This window comes from Sceloporus undulatus, chromosome 5 (assembly GCF_019175285.1).
Source record: "Sceloporus undulatus isolate JIND9_A2432 ecotype Alabama chromosome 5, SceUnd_v1.1, whole genome shotgun sequence".
NCBI classification, from domain to species: Eukaryota; Metazoa; Chordata; class Lepidosauria; order Squamata; family Phrynosomatidae; genus Sceloporus; species Sceloporus undulatus.
Window position 1 is genome coordinate 166,939,897 of NC_056526.1, and position 20,197 is coordinate 166,960,093.

The following is a 20,197-nucleotide window of genomic DNA, read 5'->3' on the forward strand; positions in this document are numbered from 1 at the left end:
CTTCAGCACTGATAATAGGATACTGTTATTCTTCATAGTAGAATATAGCAGGCTAGTTTATGGGGGCATGGACAGTTTTGGCCTCCCATAGCAGATAAATATGTGTGGAGGGCATGGTTGCGGCTATTATTTCCAGCAGAGACTGGCTTTTTTCCCTGGGACTACAACTTCCCAAATCTCCTGTCAACATGCTCAGTCTGGATTCTGGAAGTTGTAGTCCCATCAAATTCCAAACTCTCTATCTCCCCATTGAGATGGTTGCTTCACATTGTCTACTGTCATAACCAGCCCTGGCACTGATGCTCAGTTTATTGGCATGCTGTTTATAAATCTGTTTTGCAGCACTGCAGCTCATGGATGATAACTGTGTAGTCATCCAGAGGATGTTGAACTGCTGTTCAGAAAGAGAAGGAATCTGAGGGCAAGACTGCTGTCTTGAAAATTATGTATATGTATATCTGTCTATCTTCCCCTTATATTAGGCTAGGTGTCTTTCATTTGTTTAACATGCTCTGTACAACTGCGATAGATGCCTAAGGTATCCTACTTGATGGCATCATGAAGGGCTATCCATTGTAACATCATTCTTGTAAAATCACAATGCCTGCTCCCATGACCTCACAAGGAGTTGTCCCTGAAAACATAGGGCCTGAGATAGTCCTGGCTTGGCAGCCTTTGCTATCTTGCAACTATGAGTTACAGTCCAACAGTATAAGAAGGGCCACAATCCCCACCTATATTGTAGCTAAAGCATGATAATGGCCCCCTTTTCAACATACTGAACTCAACCTATTAATATTCCTCAACACTGATATGATACATTGTCAAAGTGAATCACTCAATTTGACGCAATGATGTTGCCTTAGAAGGCTGCATTGTTGGCTGACAAACAAGATGTTGTGATTGTATGGTTAAAGTAATGATATATGTGTTACAGATTTCTTGGATCAGTGTTGGTCCTTCTATTAGGCACAACCATCTCAGGTAGCAGATTTTGGAAACCCTGAAAGGATAGAACATTGTTAATTCTTGAATCTTCTTTTAATTTATATTTACTGTGAGGAATGAGAAGAGGTGATTCTGGCATTTTTAAAAGTAATGTTCCAAAAGGTTGGCTTGGAGGGCGGACACCATTTGCTAAACTGTTTCAGGCAGCTAGCTTTCTTGGGTCAGTTGTGTCTCAAATCACCCCTATATCATAATATATGCCAGTTGCTGAGATCCAGGGAGAGCACTTTATGGAGTGAGGGTGCTTTAAATGGCAATCACCAGCTGAGCTCTGTTTATGTTCAGATTAAGAGAAAATTGAGGCAAAAGGGGGAATAGAGGGCAAATGTTTGAGGATTTGCATACTAGTGATTCTGCCAGAACCAAAAAAAGATCCTTAAGATTCAAAGCTTGCTTTGTTCTTTAGCATTTTACCAGGTTCCTTAATACCTCTTTGCCTTCTCTTCTTTCAGATTACTGGCAGAATTATTATATTGTTCATTTTGCCCTAGCATTTTGAAATGTGATTCTACTTTATAATTTTCTGGGGAAGAAAAGCTCTTTATTAACTTATGTAGGGGGTGTTTGATTTTTTTTTTTTTTTTGCAACCGTCTATTCCATTACAGTGGATGAATGTGAACTAATTCAATACAGAGCTTGATGAAAAACTGATAAGTAAAATCAAGATGCATGTGGCATAAATTCTACAAAATAAAAACGTGTGTGCCTTTATTAGTGCACATATTAGTGTGTCTTTACTAGCATGCCTATTAGTGTGCTTTATGTTGACTATCATATGATTGATTGGGGATATGACCGTAGTGTAGCCCCAATACTTCCAATCAATCATTTGCTAGTACACTTAAAGGATACTAATGGGGGCTATGGAGGCAGTGTGGTGTAGCCTGGCATAGAATCATAGAATCATAGAGTTGGAATAAAATGAGTACCCAGCTTGTTGGGGGCAGTTAGCTTACACCTTGTAAATACTTAGGAAATGTTTAAGTGCACTGATAAGCAGTATAAAAATGTACTTGCTATTGCTATTGCTATATTAACCAAATCTGCAAATAATCAAATCCGCAAAAGTCAAAGCTGCAGATGTGGAGTGCCAAGTGTATAAATATTTGGCTGAATAAACAAATAGTTGTTCAAACAGTCATCCCTGCATAGCATAGTGTTGTTTCCCTATATATGAAGAAGCCTGTTTTCTAATCCTTAAACTATCTTGAGATGCACTGGAGAATGTTGGTCAGTGATCAGTAGCCAGGTTAGATTCAGCCAGCAGTCCAATTGGTTTCTTTGTGTGGAATTGGTGGTCCTTTGCCTCTGCTCAAGTCTTGCATCAAAATTCTGGAGCTAAGTTCTTCACTTCATTGGCAGAAAGAAAGAAAAAGGCTTAGAGAATATAGATCCCTCCTCAGTGTCCAAGGCTAACCGTGATGAAATTCAGATCCTTTCCAGATTCACATTAGGTGTGCCTGTGTTTACTCTTGCTGTTATCTTTTCTTAGAGATATGGTTATATCTCCAATTCTCTTTAAAAGGCATGTGAAATAAAACTGTTTATCTTTCAGAGATAAGGGGGTGTTCCACAAGTGTTCTGTTTTATATAAGCAAACAACCAGATGTTCTGAAGGGTCAAGACAGATTGAAAGGTCGATTAAGGAGGAACACTGAAAGGGTCAACGGAAGAAAGGAAGGACAAAAAGAATAATAATAATCCAAATTGGAAATAAATTACTGCAAGCCTTATAAGCCTCCAAGTGGAGAACAGAAAAAAGAAATGGAGGAGAAAATATTTTGAACACATCTGTATGCTATGAATAACCAATATTCTTTCTGTGCCTTCATCTTCTAGGACAATGCTACTCACAATAGTGGTCCATGAACCGCTGCTAATTCCCAAGCCATCAGCTGTTCGTTCCAGGAGAATTTCTAGGAAAGGAACAATTGTAGCCAACAGGGACAAATATGGTACCAGTCCCTGGCATACTGGAAAACAATATAACTGCTGGCACTCCATATGACATAGAATCAAAAACACTGTACCCAGAGGAAGGAAATCAATCATTATTTGCTTCTTGTTCCCAAGAGTTCGTGGGGCAGACTGTGGTGTCACCTAAACCACCATTTGACCTGGTAGAGCCCATATTTGAGAATCTGTGCTCCCATCTATTCCCTGTTATACTGTATCCTAACACTTTGACTTCACAATCAGGTCAGCCTTTTTCCACTCAACTGGATTTTTGTAACATTTTGCCTGCTGAAAAGATCTGGAGATTATGGCCAGAAAGCTGTCATTTCACTATATTAGTGGTTGCTCTTTTTCCATGGTAAGAAAGCAAATAAAATCTGGTGGCTCTGAGCAGACTATTTCTCCATTGCCTTACTTGCTTTGCAGCTGCTGCACCTATGGTCTTTTTCTCCTGGTATCACCTATGCTGGTGTAGTTACACCAATGGAGTGCATGAATGACATTTGGCAATAGACAGTGTGTACATTTTCTGGTGACTGAGTTGGATTAATGATAATTTCCCCAACACAGCCTTTGAAATGCCTTGTTATGGCCAACATGTCTAGTCCTGTTTTGTTTCGTTGGTTTTTTTTGAAGGGACAGTGACTTCTCATAACATCTTCTACTATAGAAATAAATTATTATCATTATTATTATTATTATTATTATTATTTGATTCCTCTGAGACTAGTTATCGACCAGAAACTGCTGATGGTTGTCATCTGTGGAGTTTCTTAAAAACAAATGTTCTATTTCCAGGGTCTTGTCTATCAAGTAGGTCTTGGAGATTTGGTGCTTAATATACTAAACCATACTAGTTGTAGACACTATTGCTTTAGAAAGGATTGTCAAATGTTCTTTTTACACTTTAAATTATAATTAAGTGTGTGTGTGTGTGTGTGTGTGTGTGTGTGGTTGAGGAAGAGATTGGGAGGCAGAGAGAAGAAGACAAACATGAAAATGAGAGAGAAGGGAAAGGAAAAAAAAGGAAATGTGGCAGCATCTTTAAAACGAATGGCTTTTTATTTTTGTAAAAGCCTCTCTGGATACAAACCCACTTCTTTGGATGCAGTACCAAGTGGTATTAAGGCCTCAGGAATAAAGCATATTTATTCATTTATATAGCATAATAAGATTCAGAAAGATGCAAATCATGATCCTTACCCTAAAATTTCAAAGGGCTGTGCAAGTAATATAGGCCCTTCAGATCTTTACAGTGGCTAGTTAGTGCTGATGTATGAAAGCAATAGATCTGCTTAGCTTCCCTCTGAGAAGATTCATACCTCTGCTAAGGGATTGGAATTTGTGGAGGGTGCCCTTGGGACCGTGACGTGTGCTTGCCATGGTCCCACAGCGTCTTGGACAAGGGCAGCTTCAAGCCACCCCTTTGTGGCTTTCTGTTTTGGCCCTAAGTTGTCTCAAAATGAGTTGCAAGAGAGAAAAAGAGAATATGGAAGATTCTATAGACCTCAAGATTAAGGAGGAAAATTTTTGACATGCACTAATTAAAAGGAGTATTGAAGACTTAACGTGAATTATTTCAGTGACAAATTTTGTTGTGGGAGGTTTTTTCATCTTGTCCAACATGCAGGTTCTCTGCAGACTAATTGCAGAACATCTAGATCATCATGTCTACCACCTCATTATTGCTCTTGGTGCAGGCACCTTTTTCTGGCTGAAGCTTTGCCCATGTAGAGCTGGTTGACTTTGAACAACTTCACAAGTGAGACTTGGCCAGGGAGGTAGTGACAGCTCTGAGGAGGAGGAGACATTTTTTTCCTTTCTCCTTCACCACTGCCACTGAGCCCCACTTGCAAGGTTGCTCCTACGTCAGGTGGCCCTACGTGGCCAAAACTTCATCCAGAAAGAGGCCCCTTGCCAGAAGATAAACTGTGAGAGGGTAGCCTGATCTACCCGCTTGGGTCTGCTGGGGTGGGAGTAGACTGGGTCCTCCTGGGTCAGAGGAAGTGGGTTGGTATAGAGTGGACCCACTTGTTCATATTTCTGCATGTAGGCATGACAAGAATTTTAATTTTACGCAGTAGCAACTGGAGGAGCACTGGAGATGCCGAAGACACAATAGAGACAGAGGATGGAAAAGAAGAAAAATATATATTGCAAATCCACAATTTGGAGGTAGATTTCTTTTTTCATGGAGGGTGACATCAACTCGACATCAACTCGACTGACAGCACTGAAAGAAATCTAACTATTTTTATGTCAGAGATTCTATCCTTAGGCCTACATAGCCTCTACCCTGAATTTTATCTGTTACCACAGAGACTACTTACTGTAAAGAAGACAATTCTTCCATTACTTTAATATGTTCAGCAACATAAACACCTACTTTATCTCTGTCTATCCTTGACTTACCATTAGAGAAGAACATGCCAGCCTCATTGCTTAGTTCCACTACTCAGCAAGTCTTAGTGTTATCTCCCATGCTCTGACAAATGAATGCTACTAATGTAAAATTGATCTACTTATTACTGTCAGTGTGCTGTTGTGGAGATTGGCGTCACAGTGTTGAAGCACTAGAGTCTATTGGTTAGTAAGGACAATATTATCTCTTGGCTTCCCTGAGTTTACCTGCAGAGTTCACAATAGATAATGTAGGGAGTCCAGAGATTAAACAGGTTTTACCAGCAGCAATATGTTGTGAGCTATCTCTGTTGCAATGGAAAGTATTTGGCAGTAGCTTGGTCTTGACCATAAAGAGAAATTTGCTTTATAAAATACCCCATCCTTAGCCTTGTGGTGATAAAAACTGCTTTGTTTCTCAAGATTTTTGAGAGAATGTATATCAACGGAACTCTCCTTGCCAATGAAGACTGTCAGAAGAGCTGACAGTTCAAAAAGTACTGTTACACTGCTCAGTATACACCATGCTGTAAAATAATTTCCATCCTCTGACTTTGAAAAAAAGACAGACCAACTCCTTATGAAGAAAATCAACTGTTTATTTAGAATGTAAAACTACCAGGGCCCAGAGTCCCCCATAAAGTAACTGTAGGAGCCACCTAGGCTATATTTCAGAGGAACGTAATGGCAAAACATCTCTGAGCATTCCTTGCCTAAGAAAACTCAAATTCATGAGATTGCGATAAATCAACAGGAGACTTGAAGGCACATACACACAGTCTGCATTTGCACTGCAGAAATAATGCATTTTTACACTGCTTTAACAGCCATGGCTCAATGGGGTTTGTAGTTTGTTGTGGTACCAGAGCTCTGTGACAGAGAAGGCTAAATATCTCACAAAACAACACATCCCAGAATTCCATAGCATTGAGCCATGGCAGTTAAAGTAGTGTCATTCTGTATTATTTCTGCAATACAGATACAGCCAAAGACAGAAGGTTCTTCTTCCCACAGTGCTCTAAGATGTACATGGCCCATGGCTAAAGATTAACTGTCTGTTCCCTGCAAAACAACTGCATATTCTTTTACATCAGCGATCTATCCACGTTCTTTCATTGGCAATCTGAAGAGGGCACAGTCGGCCCTTCTTAGACATGGATTTTTTATACACGGATTCAAGCATACACAGTTTGAAAATGTTCCAAAAAAGTATAAATTTACCTTGATTTCCCATTTTTTTATTAGGGACACCATTTTGCTATATCATTATATTTAATGGGACTTGAGCATACACAGATTTTGTTATACACGGGGGATCTTGGAACCAAACCCCAGCGTATAACAAGGGTCCACTGTAATTTGTATTGCTTCCTGCTATTGGAACTTATTTATTTCAAATACTCTTTCTTTGTATGTGTAAATCAGGGCACCTGTGAGGTGTGTGTTTGTGTGTGAGAGTGTGTGTAAATCAGGACATTCCCCATCCAATTTGGATTTGTGCAAATGACCTTCTAAGTTCCTGTTCCCTGTCTCTATGCAAAAGAAGCGGGGAGGCTTTGCTATACTAGCACAGATGAAATAGGAAGAACAGCTGAGAAGAAAAATCTGAGTGGGAGAAAGGAGAACCCACCCGGTCCTCTGCCTCAGGAGGTGGTGGCCCTTCTTTTGAACGCTTTGATTTGTGACCCTGCAAATTTTCCCTGCAATCTAACCCACGTGAGCTAATGCAAAAAAGTCACTTCATTAACTTGTGCAAAGTGAGGGGACCATTAAGCAGAGCTAATCCAGCTCTTCTTTTGCAGCCAGGACTTGGATTTGAACTATAGAATTTGGTTGCTTTAACACGTAAGTAGTTTGAAATCATGCAAATGCAAGTAGATAAATAGGTACCACTTTGGTGGGAAGGTACATCATTCGGTGCAGTCATGCTGGCCACAAGACCACCAGAGCAATCCTCAGGCAATGCTGGCTATTCGTCTTAGATGAGCCCCGACCCCTACACTCAGTTACGACTAGACATTAATGTCAAGGGACTACCTTTACCCATTTATCCTTGGAAGACAGGGTTTTACTGAGCCCACCAAATTCTTATTTGAGTTTGGATGACAGGATTGGCATTGGCATCATCTAACAATTTGCTGGACAACTCCATTGAGATAGTAGGCAAAGAGCCTTTGGGATATGGCAGCTGCTTGGAGGATTTGTCAATCCATAGTGTTTCCTATTGAACAAAGATATGCTGCATTACAGGAGGAATTTCCTATAGACTCCTGACTACAATGGGAGATCTAGGAACAATCCCTTGTAATGTTACATTGAGCAACCCTGGGTGAAGTTATTAAATATGATACATTAAGCAGCAACCACCAAGTGTAACAAAAAAAGGGAACATCTACACACAAATTTATTTACTTTTCTCCTGAAATTCTATCACCTTACTCAGAGGCAGAGGATGAAAGATGATTTAGACCCTGAGACAAAGGAGCAGGCCCTGAGATCTGACAATGCTGATATTGGTATGGAAACTTCAGATTCCAAACAGAGGATGATTGTAGTAGGCATAAACCATTCAACGTCAAGGACTTCTAAATCCCATGGATTTTTCCACTGAGGTTAATGCAGTCTGAAGTGCCTAGCTTTCTGTTGATTGTTACACATTGTGCAGAAAGTTGCTTTATCTGAAATTTAGACTTGTAGGCTTTTGAATCTTAGAATCTTTCAGCTAGTAGGGTCAGGAGCCATGCTTGTTGATAGATTCTAGGAGATTTACTTGTTTCCAACCTCTGACACTGTACTGTTTTTGTGGGGATGTTCAGAGTATCTATTTGGGTTCTTGGGAGGGGAAGATACTGCTGAGTGTATTTCTTTTTCAGTAGGTCATCTTTATTTTTTGAGGTAACTTTAGTCATGTCACATGTGCTGGTCAACAGTTTTTAGAAACAAGATTAATTTAATTAATTTATTAATCAAGATAGTCAATATCTCAGTGTGCACAAATATTTGTCCATAATCATATTTTTAAATCTTTATTTTTATCATATCAAAATATAAAATAACCAGTTCTACAGATATATAATAGAGGAATTAATACATTAATTAACCCTAAATGACAATAACACATTACTTAACTTCCCTATGTCACTTTAATAGCATATCCTATAATAACATGCCATCACATCTTATTTTGATGAATACATAACCATGCTTTTAATACTGTGAGCAGAAAATGAACACCTCCATATTTTCATTCTTCCAAAGTTTATCTAAAATTGCCTTAATTTGTAAGCTTCTCTGAGTTCCAGATTTGGGAAAAGGGCTGAGTGGGGGCACAAAAAATAATGAAGAGGAGAAGGAGAAGAGACAGTGAAGCCACATTATTGTACTACAACTTCTAGGATTTCTCATCATTGGTTATGCGGACTAGGACTGGTCCACCAGTTTCTGGAAGGCTGCTTGATTCCCACCCTGCTCTAAGACCATATTGCTCTCTTGGTGTCAGTCCTGAAATTCTGACTTTGCCTAATTAAAAAGCCCTCTCTACTAATGTTAATATTTACCCTCTTTGTTACTAAAACCTGTCTTTACATGGGACAGGTATATGTACATTGATTTGAATGTAATTTTATTCTACAGGGCAAGAAACATTCAAGAACATTAGTCATAAATAATTGATAAAAACTCAAGTGCCTAGCATTACTGTTAAAAAATACAACTCCTTTGACTTGGCTTTGAACCAGAGGGCTGTGCCCTTCATAGGACTTTTTTGTTTGAGTGACCTCTAGTGGAAAACAGACACCAATACAGACCTGAAATTGCTATAGTTCTCTAAAAACAACTTATTGAGATCATTTCAAGATGAGAAACACACATGTAAACAATCATAAGAAACATGTAAATGTGAACAACATACCGTTAACCTTCATGCTCTACAATGGAACATTTCAGTTTTCCAGATGTAGTTTTGTCTTGTATGTGCACAGAAGTAGACCTTAGATCAAACAAGTGCATGGGCCTTCAAGTCGCCTGTTGATTCATGGTTGATTGTTATGTACCTTCAAGCTGAATCCAACTTAACCTATCCTATGGTTATCTTGGCAAGATTTATTCAGAGGGGTGCCATTGCCTTTTTCTTGGGCTAAAAGAGTGTGACTGACTAAGGTCGCCCAATGGCTTTCCATGGTGAATAGTAATTTGAATTTTGGTCTTTCAGAGCCCTAAGCGAATACTCAAACCACTACACCACTCTGACTCTCCAACGGGACAAAATACTGGGACAAAAATATCACCCTGCTATTTTTTCAGGCTAAGGGGAATGAACGCAGCTGGCTTCTTAATTGACATTATGAGGCCTCTGGCGGCCAAAATGCAAAACTGCATTGAATTGCTCACAGATGTCTAACCACTCAGCCTTTGATATTATTTTTAAACGCTGAAGTTCTTTCCTTCTCAAATAGTGTATTAAGAGTTTTTTTTTTAAAAAAAAATACATTTTTTGAGATGGAAAGAACTTCAGTTACTAAAAGTAATATCAAAGGTTGGAGAAGCCAAAACTGACAGATTTGTCCATCTAGAGTGCTGGAAACAGTATTAAATTGTGGAATTAAATCACTGCATATTCAACCATTTTATCCCTTTCTTAACAGATTCCTTAGCTTTAACACCTATATGGCAGTCAGGTACATCATAGCTGGCTTCATGCTGGAAATAGCTGTACCTGTGGAAGTTGGCTGGTACAAATGCATAACCTCTAGTTGTCCTAATCTGGCAGGAACAGTCCTAATGAATCCTCTGCCATCCTACTTTTCAGCTGCTTTAAAAATGTCTGAGTTTCTCTCTCCTCCTCACATTTTTCACCTTTGACCCTTTGCTGAAAACTGTGTTCAAAATGCAAAAGTAGTTTACATTCACTGGGAGGAGTGGGCAAAATCTTGTTCTTCCCAGTAAACACAGGCAAAAGTAAACTGCTATAGCCCCTACTAGCTTGTATGTTCTTTTGCATTAATAACTTTTTGTCATTATTGTTGCTTTCACTGGTGAATTTTGGCAGATATGCAAATATGGACCATTTTCATTTCATTTACAAAATTTGTCCTATGCAGGATGGAAAGGAACTGAGATTAAAAGTAACTCCAGTGTGGGAGAAAATGAAACTATCAAATTGCCCCATCCAGGCCATCCAGGGGCACAAACAGAAGGAGTGTGGTTTCATACGCAGAGTTCACTGTAGACTGAAATTCCTTTTTGAATGAACACAGTTCAGGAACTGTCATTTGGGGAGGGTTGCCTTTAAGCTGGTAGTTCAGGTAAGTATTTAGGCCTCTAGGGTTTATTAACTCTTTCAAAGGATTGTAGTAGCTCTGGTTTAGTCGAGGGTTTGCTTCTCTCAATGGACATTGCACTGGAACTTGCACTGGAAGATTCTAGTGGGATAGTATACTGGATGCAGGGTAGGCAGCTGGATACAATATTGTGTGGTTGCAAATGAAAATAGTTTCCCCTTTGAAATTTTACACATTCTTTGCTCTCTGAATCTATCCCTTTAAGCCAGGGCCTTAGTGGGAACAGAGTTATTAGGCTACACTGAAGCACAAATGGGGATCCTCTCCCCTTTTGGTGGCAGCATATTTTGGAGGTAAGTTAATTGCTAGGAGGGTTGTAGTGATCTGGATGTAAGTTGCCAGGTGCCACTTATGATAAAGGATGTCCTTTATTTGGGGCCAAGAAGGCTTGTTCCTTATGTAGACTGAATGCAGGCCCCAAATCCCATATATTTAGGCATGGCCCCTTTTGAAAAAGATGAAGCTGAATAGCAGGAGCAAGCAAGCATATCTGAAACAAATTCAGATCATTAGCACTCTCACCTCCCTTACCCCTGTCCTAAAGCTAGTGGATCCCAGCAGTCACTGGATGTAATGTTATTTTTGTGCATAGAGGGTCAGATTTCCTCTCCCCATCCTGTTCTTCACCAGCTAGCAAACAGCTGTTTTGAGGCTAAAAGGTGGGTTGGAGGGTGATACAAGAGACATGCCATATTTTACCTCATAAACCTTTACTGTATCTCTTCCATATCCAGTATCTGTTAACAATTAAGCTTCATGAGCCCCATCTCATATTCAAACTGGAAAAGCTACATCGTGATGACAAAAACTCTATGGGGAATCTGAAAATGCCATAATGTAATTCTATAGAATTTTAGAATTGTAAAATAGGAAGGGAGCGCAAAGGATAATCTAATGCTGGACCTGATCTCCCCTCACCATTCCCTTCTCCTTTTGTGTCGTGCCTTTTTAGATTGTAAACCTGAGGGCAGGGAACCATCTATCCCCTCTGTTGTAAGCCGCCCGGATTCCCAGTGATTGGGTGGCATATAAATAAATCCTATTATTATTATTATTATTATTATTATTATTAATTCATTGCAGGGACCTACAGCTGTGATCTGGCTCATATTGTGTTTCACTCTCTCACACCAACTAATACAGTATATCAAGTAGTGTTGAGCTAGGAAAGAAGAGGTGAACAAAAATTATTAGAGAGTTGAAATACTATCTCCATAAGGAAAAGTTACAGTGTTTGGGGCTTAACCCGAGTAAATCCCTTGAACTGCAAGTCAGTGGCTAAAAATATACAAGTCACAAGTGGAGTCAAACCAGTGTGTCATTTATTGTCAAATCCAAGTTGAGTAGTTTCAGTGAGTTAAGTCCAACTTGAGTCTACATCACTGCTTGCTGGTCTGGGTAGTAGTGAGCTATGGTGAAAAGGCCATCTGAGTAATATAGAATTATGGAGTTGGAAAAGAATGCAATTACCATGTAGTCAATCCCCTGCCATGCAGAAATACACAACTAAAGCACCTTCAAAGAAGTAGAGTCCACCATCCTCTGAGGCAATCTATTCCACTGTTGAACATCTCATAAAGAAAGTCATCTTCCTAATGTTTAGGTGGAATATTTTCTTCTGTAATTTGAATCCATTGGCTCATATGCTAATCCCTGGAGCACAAGCTTGCTCCATCTTCTGCATGACATTCCTTTATATCTGGGAGGCCAAATGTTCCCCACAGCTGGTGTATGCCAAGCTTATTAGTATAAGCTTGTTAAATCTCTGTTGTTTAATTTGTGTTGATAATCTTCAATGCATTTTAATGACATTTCCCACAACCATTATGGTAAAAGGGTGGGGATATAAAGGAAAGCATGTATTAGCCTAAGGAAATGTGTGCAGAGGACGAAAACATTCCTTAATAATCCTCGGTATTTTTGAAAATGGGTTTCTCACCACTGCTACTGAGATACTCATTACTAGTGTTATGGCTGAAAGGCTAAAGCATTAGGACATAACTTCCTATCTGTTAAACAGTGGTTGTGCAATGGAAATGATGTGTAGCGAAGTGTTAAATGCTCTTCACCTCTGGCTTTAAGGAAGAGGTAGGTCAGTTTTGCTACACTATACTGACAAAGGCTCTTGAAACATGGGTGTGCATTTGTGTACGCACTTGTGTGTGTGAATCCATTCCATTTTGTTTCTGTGAATATTGATCATTTCACAAAAGTATGTGAACATTTATTTTAAAAACTAGCATTGCTTCTGAGAGAGAAGGGATATTATCTGAAAAAGACTGCAAATTTACTTGAAGGATAACTTAACATGCAGATGGTACTTAAGGGACTACAATCTATTTTGATGCCATTGACATCTTTCATAACTCATAGATTTCCATGGCAACCATATCTATGATCTTTGAAGTACAAATAGAAACATCAGAGAACACAGACATTGGTGAGGACTGATTTTTTAGGGGGAAATATTACTCCAAGATCCCCATCAGTGTTCATACTGGCTAGGGGATTCTGGGAATTATAATTCAAAAAATATAATTTTCACTGTCTGCCTTGAGGAGGTTTATACAGTGGACCTTTGGTATCTGCTGGGGTTTGGTCCCAGGACCGCCCATGGATACCAAAATCCGTGGACACTCAAGTCCCACTAAATACAATTGTACAGTATAGTAAATTGGTGTTTCTTATACAGTATAAAATGACAAGATCAAGGTTTGCTTTTTGGAATTTATATATTTTCAAAAATATTTTCAAGCTGTGGCCATGGGTAAAGAACCCACGGATATGGAGGGCTGACTGCATTTAACTGTAACCAGTTCTGGGCACCACAGTCCAAAAAGGATATTGACAAACTGGAGCGTGTCCAAAGGAGGGCAACCAAAACGGTGAAGGGTCTGGAAACCATGCCTTATGAGGAAAGACTTAGGGAGGTACGTGTGTTTAGCCTGGAGAACAAACAGTTAAGAGGTGACATGATAGCCCTGTTTAAGTATTTGAAGGGGTGTCACATTGAGGATGAAATGAGTTTGTTTTCTGCTGCTCCAGAGAATAGGACATGGAGCAATGGATGCAACCTACAGGAAAAGAGATTGCAGGAGGAACTTCCTGATTGTAAGGGCTGTTTGACCGTGGAACACACTCCCTCAGAGTGTGGTATCTTTCTTTGGAGGTTTTTAAACATAGGCTGGATGGCCATCTGTTGGGGATGCTTTGATTGGGAGTTCCTGCATGGCAGAATGGGGTTGGACTGGATGGCCCTTGAGGTCTCTTGCAATTTTACGATTCTATGAATCAACCCTCTCGCTCGCCTACATGATTTTAAATCCATTTGCCCGATGAAGAAGCCATCTCTGGATTTAGCTCGTACTTCAGACCTTGCCCAGCAGCTAGTTTTATATGAACAAGTCACTTTGTTAGATAGTGGCTGGACAAGCTCCAAGTATAGTTGTTCCAAATGAAGTAATATTTTACTTCTGGATTGCTGATCACCTGGCACAGATTTAAGATACAGTACTTGAAAGGTCACGCATAAATGTTATTGCTACAGTATCACTCCATAGTTAGCCATCCAGTCTCTGCTTAAGTGAAAGTCTTTTGTTGACAAGGGGAGTTCAGTGACCTTTCTGCACTTCATGAGCCATATGTAAATATACAGATTGACATCTGAGTTAGATCAGGTCAGACTGAGAAGCAAGGGTCGAGTGAGTTGCTTTCTTGCTGCCAACAGATCTTGGGTGGACAACACAGAGGCCTCCAGAGTTGGTGACTATGCACCAGACAAAGGTGAAGGATGCTGGGAGTTGCAGTCAGATATCTGGAGAACCTCACATTTTCAACCTACACAATAAATCCTTGAAGATTTGAACTAAATGACTGAGAAATGGCAAGATTTGTTCAGAGAGGAGGCTTGCCATTGCCTTCCCCTGAGGCTGAGAGAGTGTGACTTGACCAAGGTTACCCAATGGGCTTCTGTGGCTGAGTGAGGAGTCGAACCTAGTCTCACAGATTCAATTTTTGCTCATCCTGCCTGAACACCATTCCTTCCTAAGGCCCAATAACAGGCAATTTCGGTCCTCCAGCATTTTTGGGCCTAAAACCCAAAAGGCAGCGTGGAATAGTGGTTTGAGACCAGGGTTCGAATCCCTACTCAGCCATAGAAACCCATTGGGTGACCTTGGGCAAGAAGTCACACTCTCTCAGCCTCAGGGGAAGGCCATGGCAAACCTCCTCTCTGGGCAAACCTTGCCGAGAAAACCCCAGGATAGGGCCGACGTATGTCAGAAAAGACTCGAAGGCACACAGACAGACATTTTTATTGAATGCCCTCCATTTTGCGTTGCCTCGTCCTCCTCCTTGGCTCACTCTGCTCACAAGAGACAGCCAAGAGTGAGAGAGAGGAGCCCCCGGGAGGCTAGAGCGGCCAAACCGGAAGCACCGCTCCTTCCTCGTCCCGGAAGTCTCGGCGCTCTTTTGACTCCGCCCACCTCCCTTTCCCTATAACTTCTTAGCCTAGCGTGGCAGGAGCATGCGCAGAAGAGGCAGGAAGAGACGCTGTGCGGCGTGGCAGAGGGAGGCTGGACAGCGCCCGCTGCTTCTTCTGAGGGGAAAGGGAGCGAGGGGAGGGAGCGCGCATGCGCAGTGGCCCCTCTCTCCTCTTCCTCCTCCTCCTCGCTTTCCAAGGCGTCACCCAATTCACAGCCTCCTCCTCCTCCTCCTCCTCCTGGAAGGCGAGGGGAGCCGGCATCACCTAAGCACAGAAGGCACCTCTCTCCCCTTGACACACACACACACTCGCCTTCTCTCTATCACACACAAACACTCTCACACCCTCACCTCTCTTACACGCTCATATTCCTCTCTGTCACACATACACACACTTTAGCACACTCTCTCACACTGTTTCTGACACACACACACTCACACTTTCTCTTACACGGATACTTTATCACACTCACACACTTTCTGTGTCGCACACACACTCACTTTATCACTCACACTTTCTGTCACAGATACTTTTATCACACTATCACACTTTCTCTGTCACACACTTTATCACACTTCTTCTCACACAGACACACACACATCCCCTCTCTATCACACTCAAACACTCTCTTACACTTTATCACACTAACACACTTTCACACTCGCATTGTCACACACTTTCCCTCTCTCACACACCTCCTCTCTCTCCTCCTCTCTTTCTTTCTGGCTGCTCCTCTGCTTACATCCTTGCCTTGGGTGCTTTGCCCCTCTCTGTCTTCTCCTTCCTCTTCTCTCCCAATGGATTTGCCTGCCAGCCAATGCAAAAAAGTCAAGCTGAGCAACAAAGTACAGAGTTGGGTAAGTTTTAACCACTTTCTTAGGTGACCTGGAGCTCCCCTTTTGCAAGGAGGTGGTGCTTTGACAGCCTTCTTTTTTTCCTTTCCCCCAAAAAGGAAGGAAGGAAGGAAGGAAGGAAGGAGAGAAATGGCTGAGGGAAAGAGCAGAGGAAGGATGCTGGCCTGCTCTCTCAACTACTGGGATGGGGCATCTGTAGGTTCACAAAACCAGTGATCCATTTATTGGGCCAACTCCAAGAAGTGCACAAAATATGTGTCGCAAGCTTTTGAAGCTCTGCTGGCTTCTTTGTCAGGCTTTTTCTTGGGCCAACCTAAATGCACAAAATACATGCCACAAGGCTTATCACAAAATACATTATGATCACAGGCAAAGCCTGGTGACCAAGCCATGGGAGCTTTGAAAGCTCGCAACATGCATTCAGTGCGTTTTGTGCTTTGCTTGGTGAAGAAGCCTTTGAAAGCCTGCGACAGTGTATTTTGTGCGTTTTGTGTTTGGCCAGCGGAGCTTTGAAAGCTTATTATGACATGTATTTTGTGCTTTTCCAGTGGAGCTTTGAAAGCTCGCGACATGTATATAGTGCATCTTGTGCTTTGCCAGGTGAAGAAGACAGTGGAGCTTTGAAAGCTTGAGACATAGAATCATAGAGTTGGAAGAGACCCCAAGGGCCCTGATCCAGTCCAACCCCATTCTGCCATGCAGGAACTCTCAGTCAAAGCATCCCCGACAGATGGCCGTCCAGCCTCTGTTTAAAGACTTCCAAGGAGTGAGGCTCTATCACTCTCCGAGGAAGTATTTAGTGCATCTGGGTTGTCCCAGTAAAGGCATCAGGAACTTGGCTGTTGTTATACTTAACTATATGGCCCACATAGCTACCCTGGATATGTTTCCTCCTGGTTGCATAAAAATGGGCAGGCTTGGAGAGGGGTGCTGTCTGTGGTATGTGGGTAATAAATGCAGGCTGCTTGGGATGCCAAAGCTTTGCTTTTACAGGAGGAAGAGGAGGATCACATTTCAGTGCATTCCATTGACAGTCTCTACAGCTTCTGTTTTCAGGAAAAGAGGAGGAGGAGGAGGAGTGGGAGTGGTGAAGAAATTTACTTTTATAAAAACTGCAAGTCAAGTCTATATTTCAAGAGAGAGCTGTGCTTCTCTCTTTTTTTTATGCAGCGCCTGCTTTTATGAATAAGATTTAAATGCAGCTTTTCTTTTCCATTGTTTTATCCTGCATCACTGGTCAATGTTTGTGTTAAAAGCTGTGGGTGGCAAAAAAAAAGGGCTGCCAGAGCACAGTAATGTGCTCACCTCTTCCAGCGTCGTTTTTCTTCTCTGTCTGTTGGAGGAAGGGATTGGAATCTGAAGTGTACAATGTGCCCATTCATAAATCTTGGGCAGCTCAAGACTGAGGTTCTTTGTGAGCTTCTTCTTCAATGAGAGCACTGTCAAAGCAAGCAGGAATAAATTCGAGTTTTCATCACCAAGGTGCCTGGCAGGTCTGTTTACCGTACAGGCCAGAGACTATGGAATTGCCAGACCTTTGGGGTTGGGTAGAACAGTCTTTACTAGAAATGAGCTGGTGGTTTTGACGATACAGAACAGCAATTATAATCCGAAATCAAATGTCTGTTGTATCTGATGCTCCCCCACCCCAAGTCTGATTTTGTGATATTTGAAGTAAAAGATACAGCTCAGAGCTGGAAGTGAAGACAACACAGTCCGATCTGAGTTGGTATTTAGTCATTGAAAGCTAAAAAGGTTCTGATTTCTGTTTGAAAAGGTGTCAGTCTTGCTCTGTGGGACTGCGAAATCTTTGTTGTAAGGCCTCAGATCGTCAATAGGATGTCAAGGATAGTGGGAGCAGACTGTTGGGGTAAAATAATATAACTTTATACGTTTGGTCTCTGCATATTTTTAAGCTTTAGAGGTTCTTGAATTGCCTTGAAGGAATTCTAGCCCTTGGTCCATACTTGAGCTTCATTGTTTCTTCAGGTGTCCCTCCCATAGTATCACTTTGCTGGAAAAGACTGGTGTTCTCAGTGATCCTTTACAGCTGCAAAGAGCAACTGGAAGGTAGTATCGTATGGTATCTGTTGGTCATAAACACCATAGGTAAGATTGATTTCTCTCCCCCCTGCCCACCAGTGCTTCATAACTCTGCTTTGGAGGTTTGAAAAACCTGTGAAGACAATATGGGAGGGAGAAAACTGTGGGTCCAAAGAGGAATAAAAGAAAGGGGAAGTTCCATTGCAAAAGTGAAAGCCTGATTGTGTAAGGTTGATGTAATTTGGAATATTCTCCTGCTGCATGCATCTGCCAGATAGCAGGTGCATTCGCATAGCATGACAACTCATTTATAGTTAGGTAAGGAGTAGTATGTTGATGTACACAACCCAAATGGCTTCCCCTATGCAGTGGGAAGACCCATCCTAAACAAACCATGATTTGACATGGTTTGTGTAATTTCCACGGCAGCAGATGGAATGACTCTCAAACTTTGGTGTTCAAGGCATTTGGGACTTCAGCCAAAAGATCTGGGGCTTCTGGGAGCTGAAGCCCAAAAGACCTAGAGGACCAAAGTTTGGTAACCACTACTCTTTGCTGACAAACCAGAGCAGAAATCCATTTTGTTTAAAGCTTGTTTCTCTTAATTGTTGAGAGGGGAATAGCTGGGGAGTGAATTATGACCACATTCAGATGACTTGATAAGGAAATCATGGAGCAAAGCAGCTGGGCAGCATGAACCAGCAAACTGCAGATAACTGACAAGTCAGGATTCCTGTGGCTCCCTAGATTGTTGTATGTTGTGATTGCAGCCATTGTCAAGAATTCTGAGGCAAATATTATCTTATAATATAGCTGTTTGTATTTTGCTTATTCCTACACTAACATTTCAGTCTGAGCTGCTTTAAGAGCTCATTGTGTTTGTTCTTTGCAACTGCTATCTACATTTGTTAAGCCATAAAAAGATCATATCAGCCTTATATCCTTTTGACCTTAAGACTTCTGGATTTGATTTTTTAAAAAAAATTCCACAGTATATTTCCACAGCACTATGGCCTGTTACAGACTGCCAAAATAAAGCTGCTTCGGGTCTCTTTGAAGGTATGCTGTTTAAATGATGCATGCATCCTAAGAATCCAGAAGCTGCACCAAAGCTGCACTCCGGTGCTTAGGAATGGAGTGTGGCTTTGGTGCGACCTCCGGACTCTTAGGACTTATGCATCATTTAAATAGCATACCTCCAAAGAGACCCGAAGCAGCCTTATTTTGGCAGTCTGTAACAGGCCTATATTTCACTCAATTGCAACAAACTTTTCCACATTTATAAGGCACAGGAATATGTGTCACAATTTTATTCTTTTCTACGATTCTTTCATAGTGTGCTTGAGCATTACAGCTTCACTTAATTTGATTCTTCTCTACATTGAAGATGTGTCTACAAGAGTGTTATGTCCCCTGTATCTGCCTCAACTCAGGACTCTGCAGCATTTTGGATCTAATGAAATTTCTGAACAGTTTCCAAAGACAGTTCCATATAATTGTGTTGTTGTTGTTGTTGTTGTTGTTGTTGTTGTGTGCCTTCAAGTCCTTTCTGACTTGTGGCGACCGTAAGGTGAGCCTATCATGGGGGTTTTCATGGCAAGATTTGTTTAGAGGAAGTTTGTCATTGCTTTACAGTAGTCCAAACAGGATAGACTCAAGGCACACAATCAAGTGCAGCTGCAAGGAGAAGTTTAGAAGCTTTTGTTTCCTATTCAGGTTAACAATAGTTTATATTATTTGTCCTGAACTTGACAGGCTGTGGTTAATTCTAACTATGGGCTGCTTGAAACAATCCAGTTTCAAACCATGGATTATGATGCTGGTTTGTTTAAAGCAATGCAGTAGGTCCTCTACATTTGGTGGGGCTGGGGATGCAGGGCCCCTGTGAAAGTGGAAAAAACGCAAATAAAAACCACTATATTTTTATCTGAGAGAACACCTCTCTAGGAATCTCTAGGTCAATCCAGCACGACTGTAAGGTCAACATTTACCAGACGTTGGCCATAGAATTGCGCTGAAGGAGCTACAAATGCTCAGAGAAATGTTCTGTCTAGAAATCTTGGTCCTCCAGCACAACTTCAGGAGAAAGTTGGCCATAGAGTCACAATGAAGG

The 20,197-nt window shown here is 41.2% G+C and overlaps 1 protein-coding gene across 1 annotated transcript in view; it reads left to right on the plus strand.

Moving 5' to 3' along the window:
- Nucleotides 1-15,356: 15,356 nt before the first annotated feature.
- The window catches only part of PAPSS1 (3'-phosphoadenosine 5'-phosphosulfate synthase 1), a 64,425-nt gene continuing 59,584 nt past the window's right edge, over nucleotides 15,357-20,197 (plus strand). Inside the window, exon 1 of the mRNA XM_042469357.1 lies at nucleotides 15,357-16,044. Within this exon, the coding sequence (XP_042325291.1) occupies nucleotides 15,985-16,044 (60 nt within the window). The 5' untranslated portion in view covers nucleotides 15,357-15,984. The remainder of the gene's footprint in view (nucleotides 16,045-20,197) is intronic.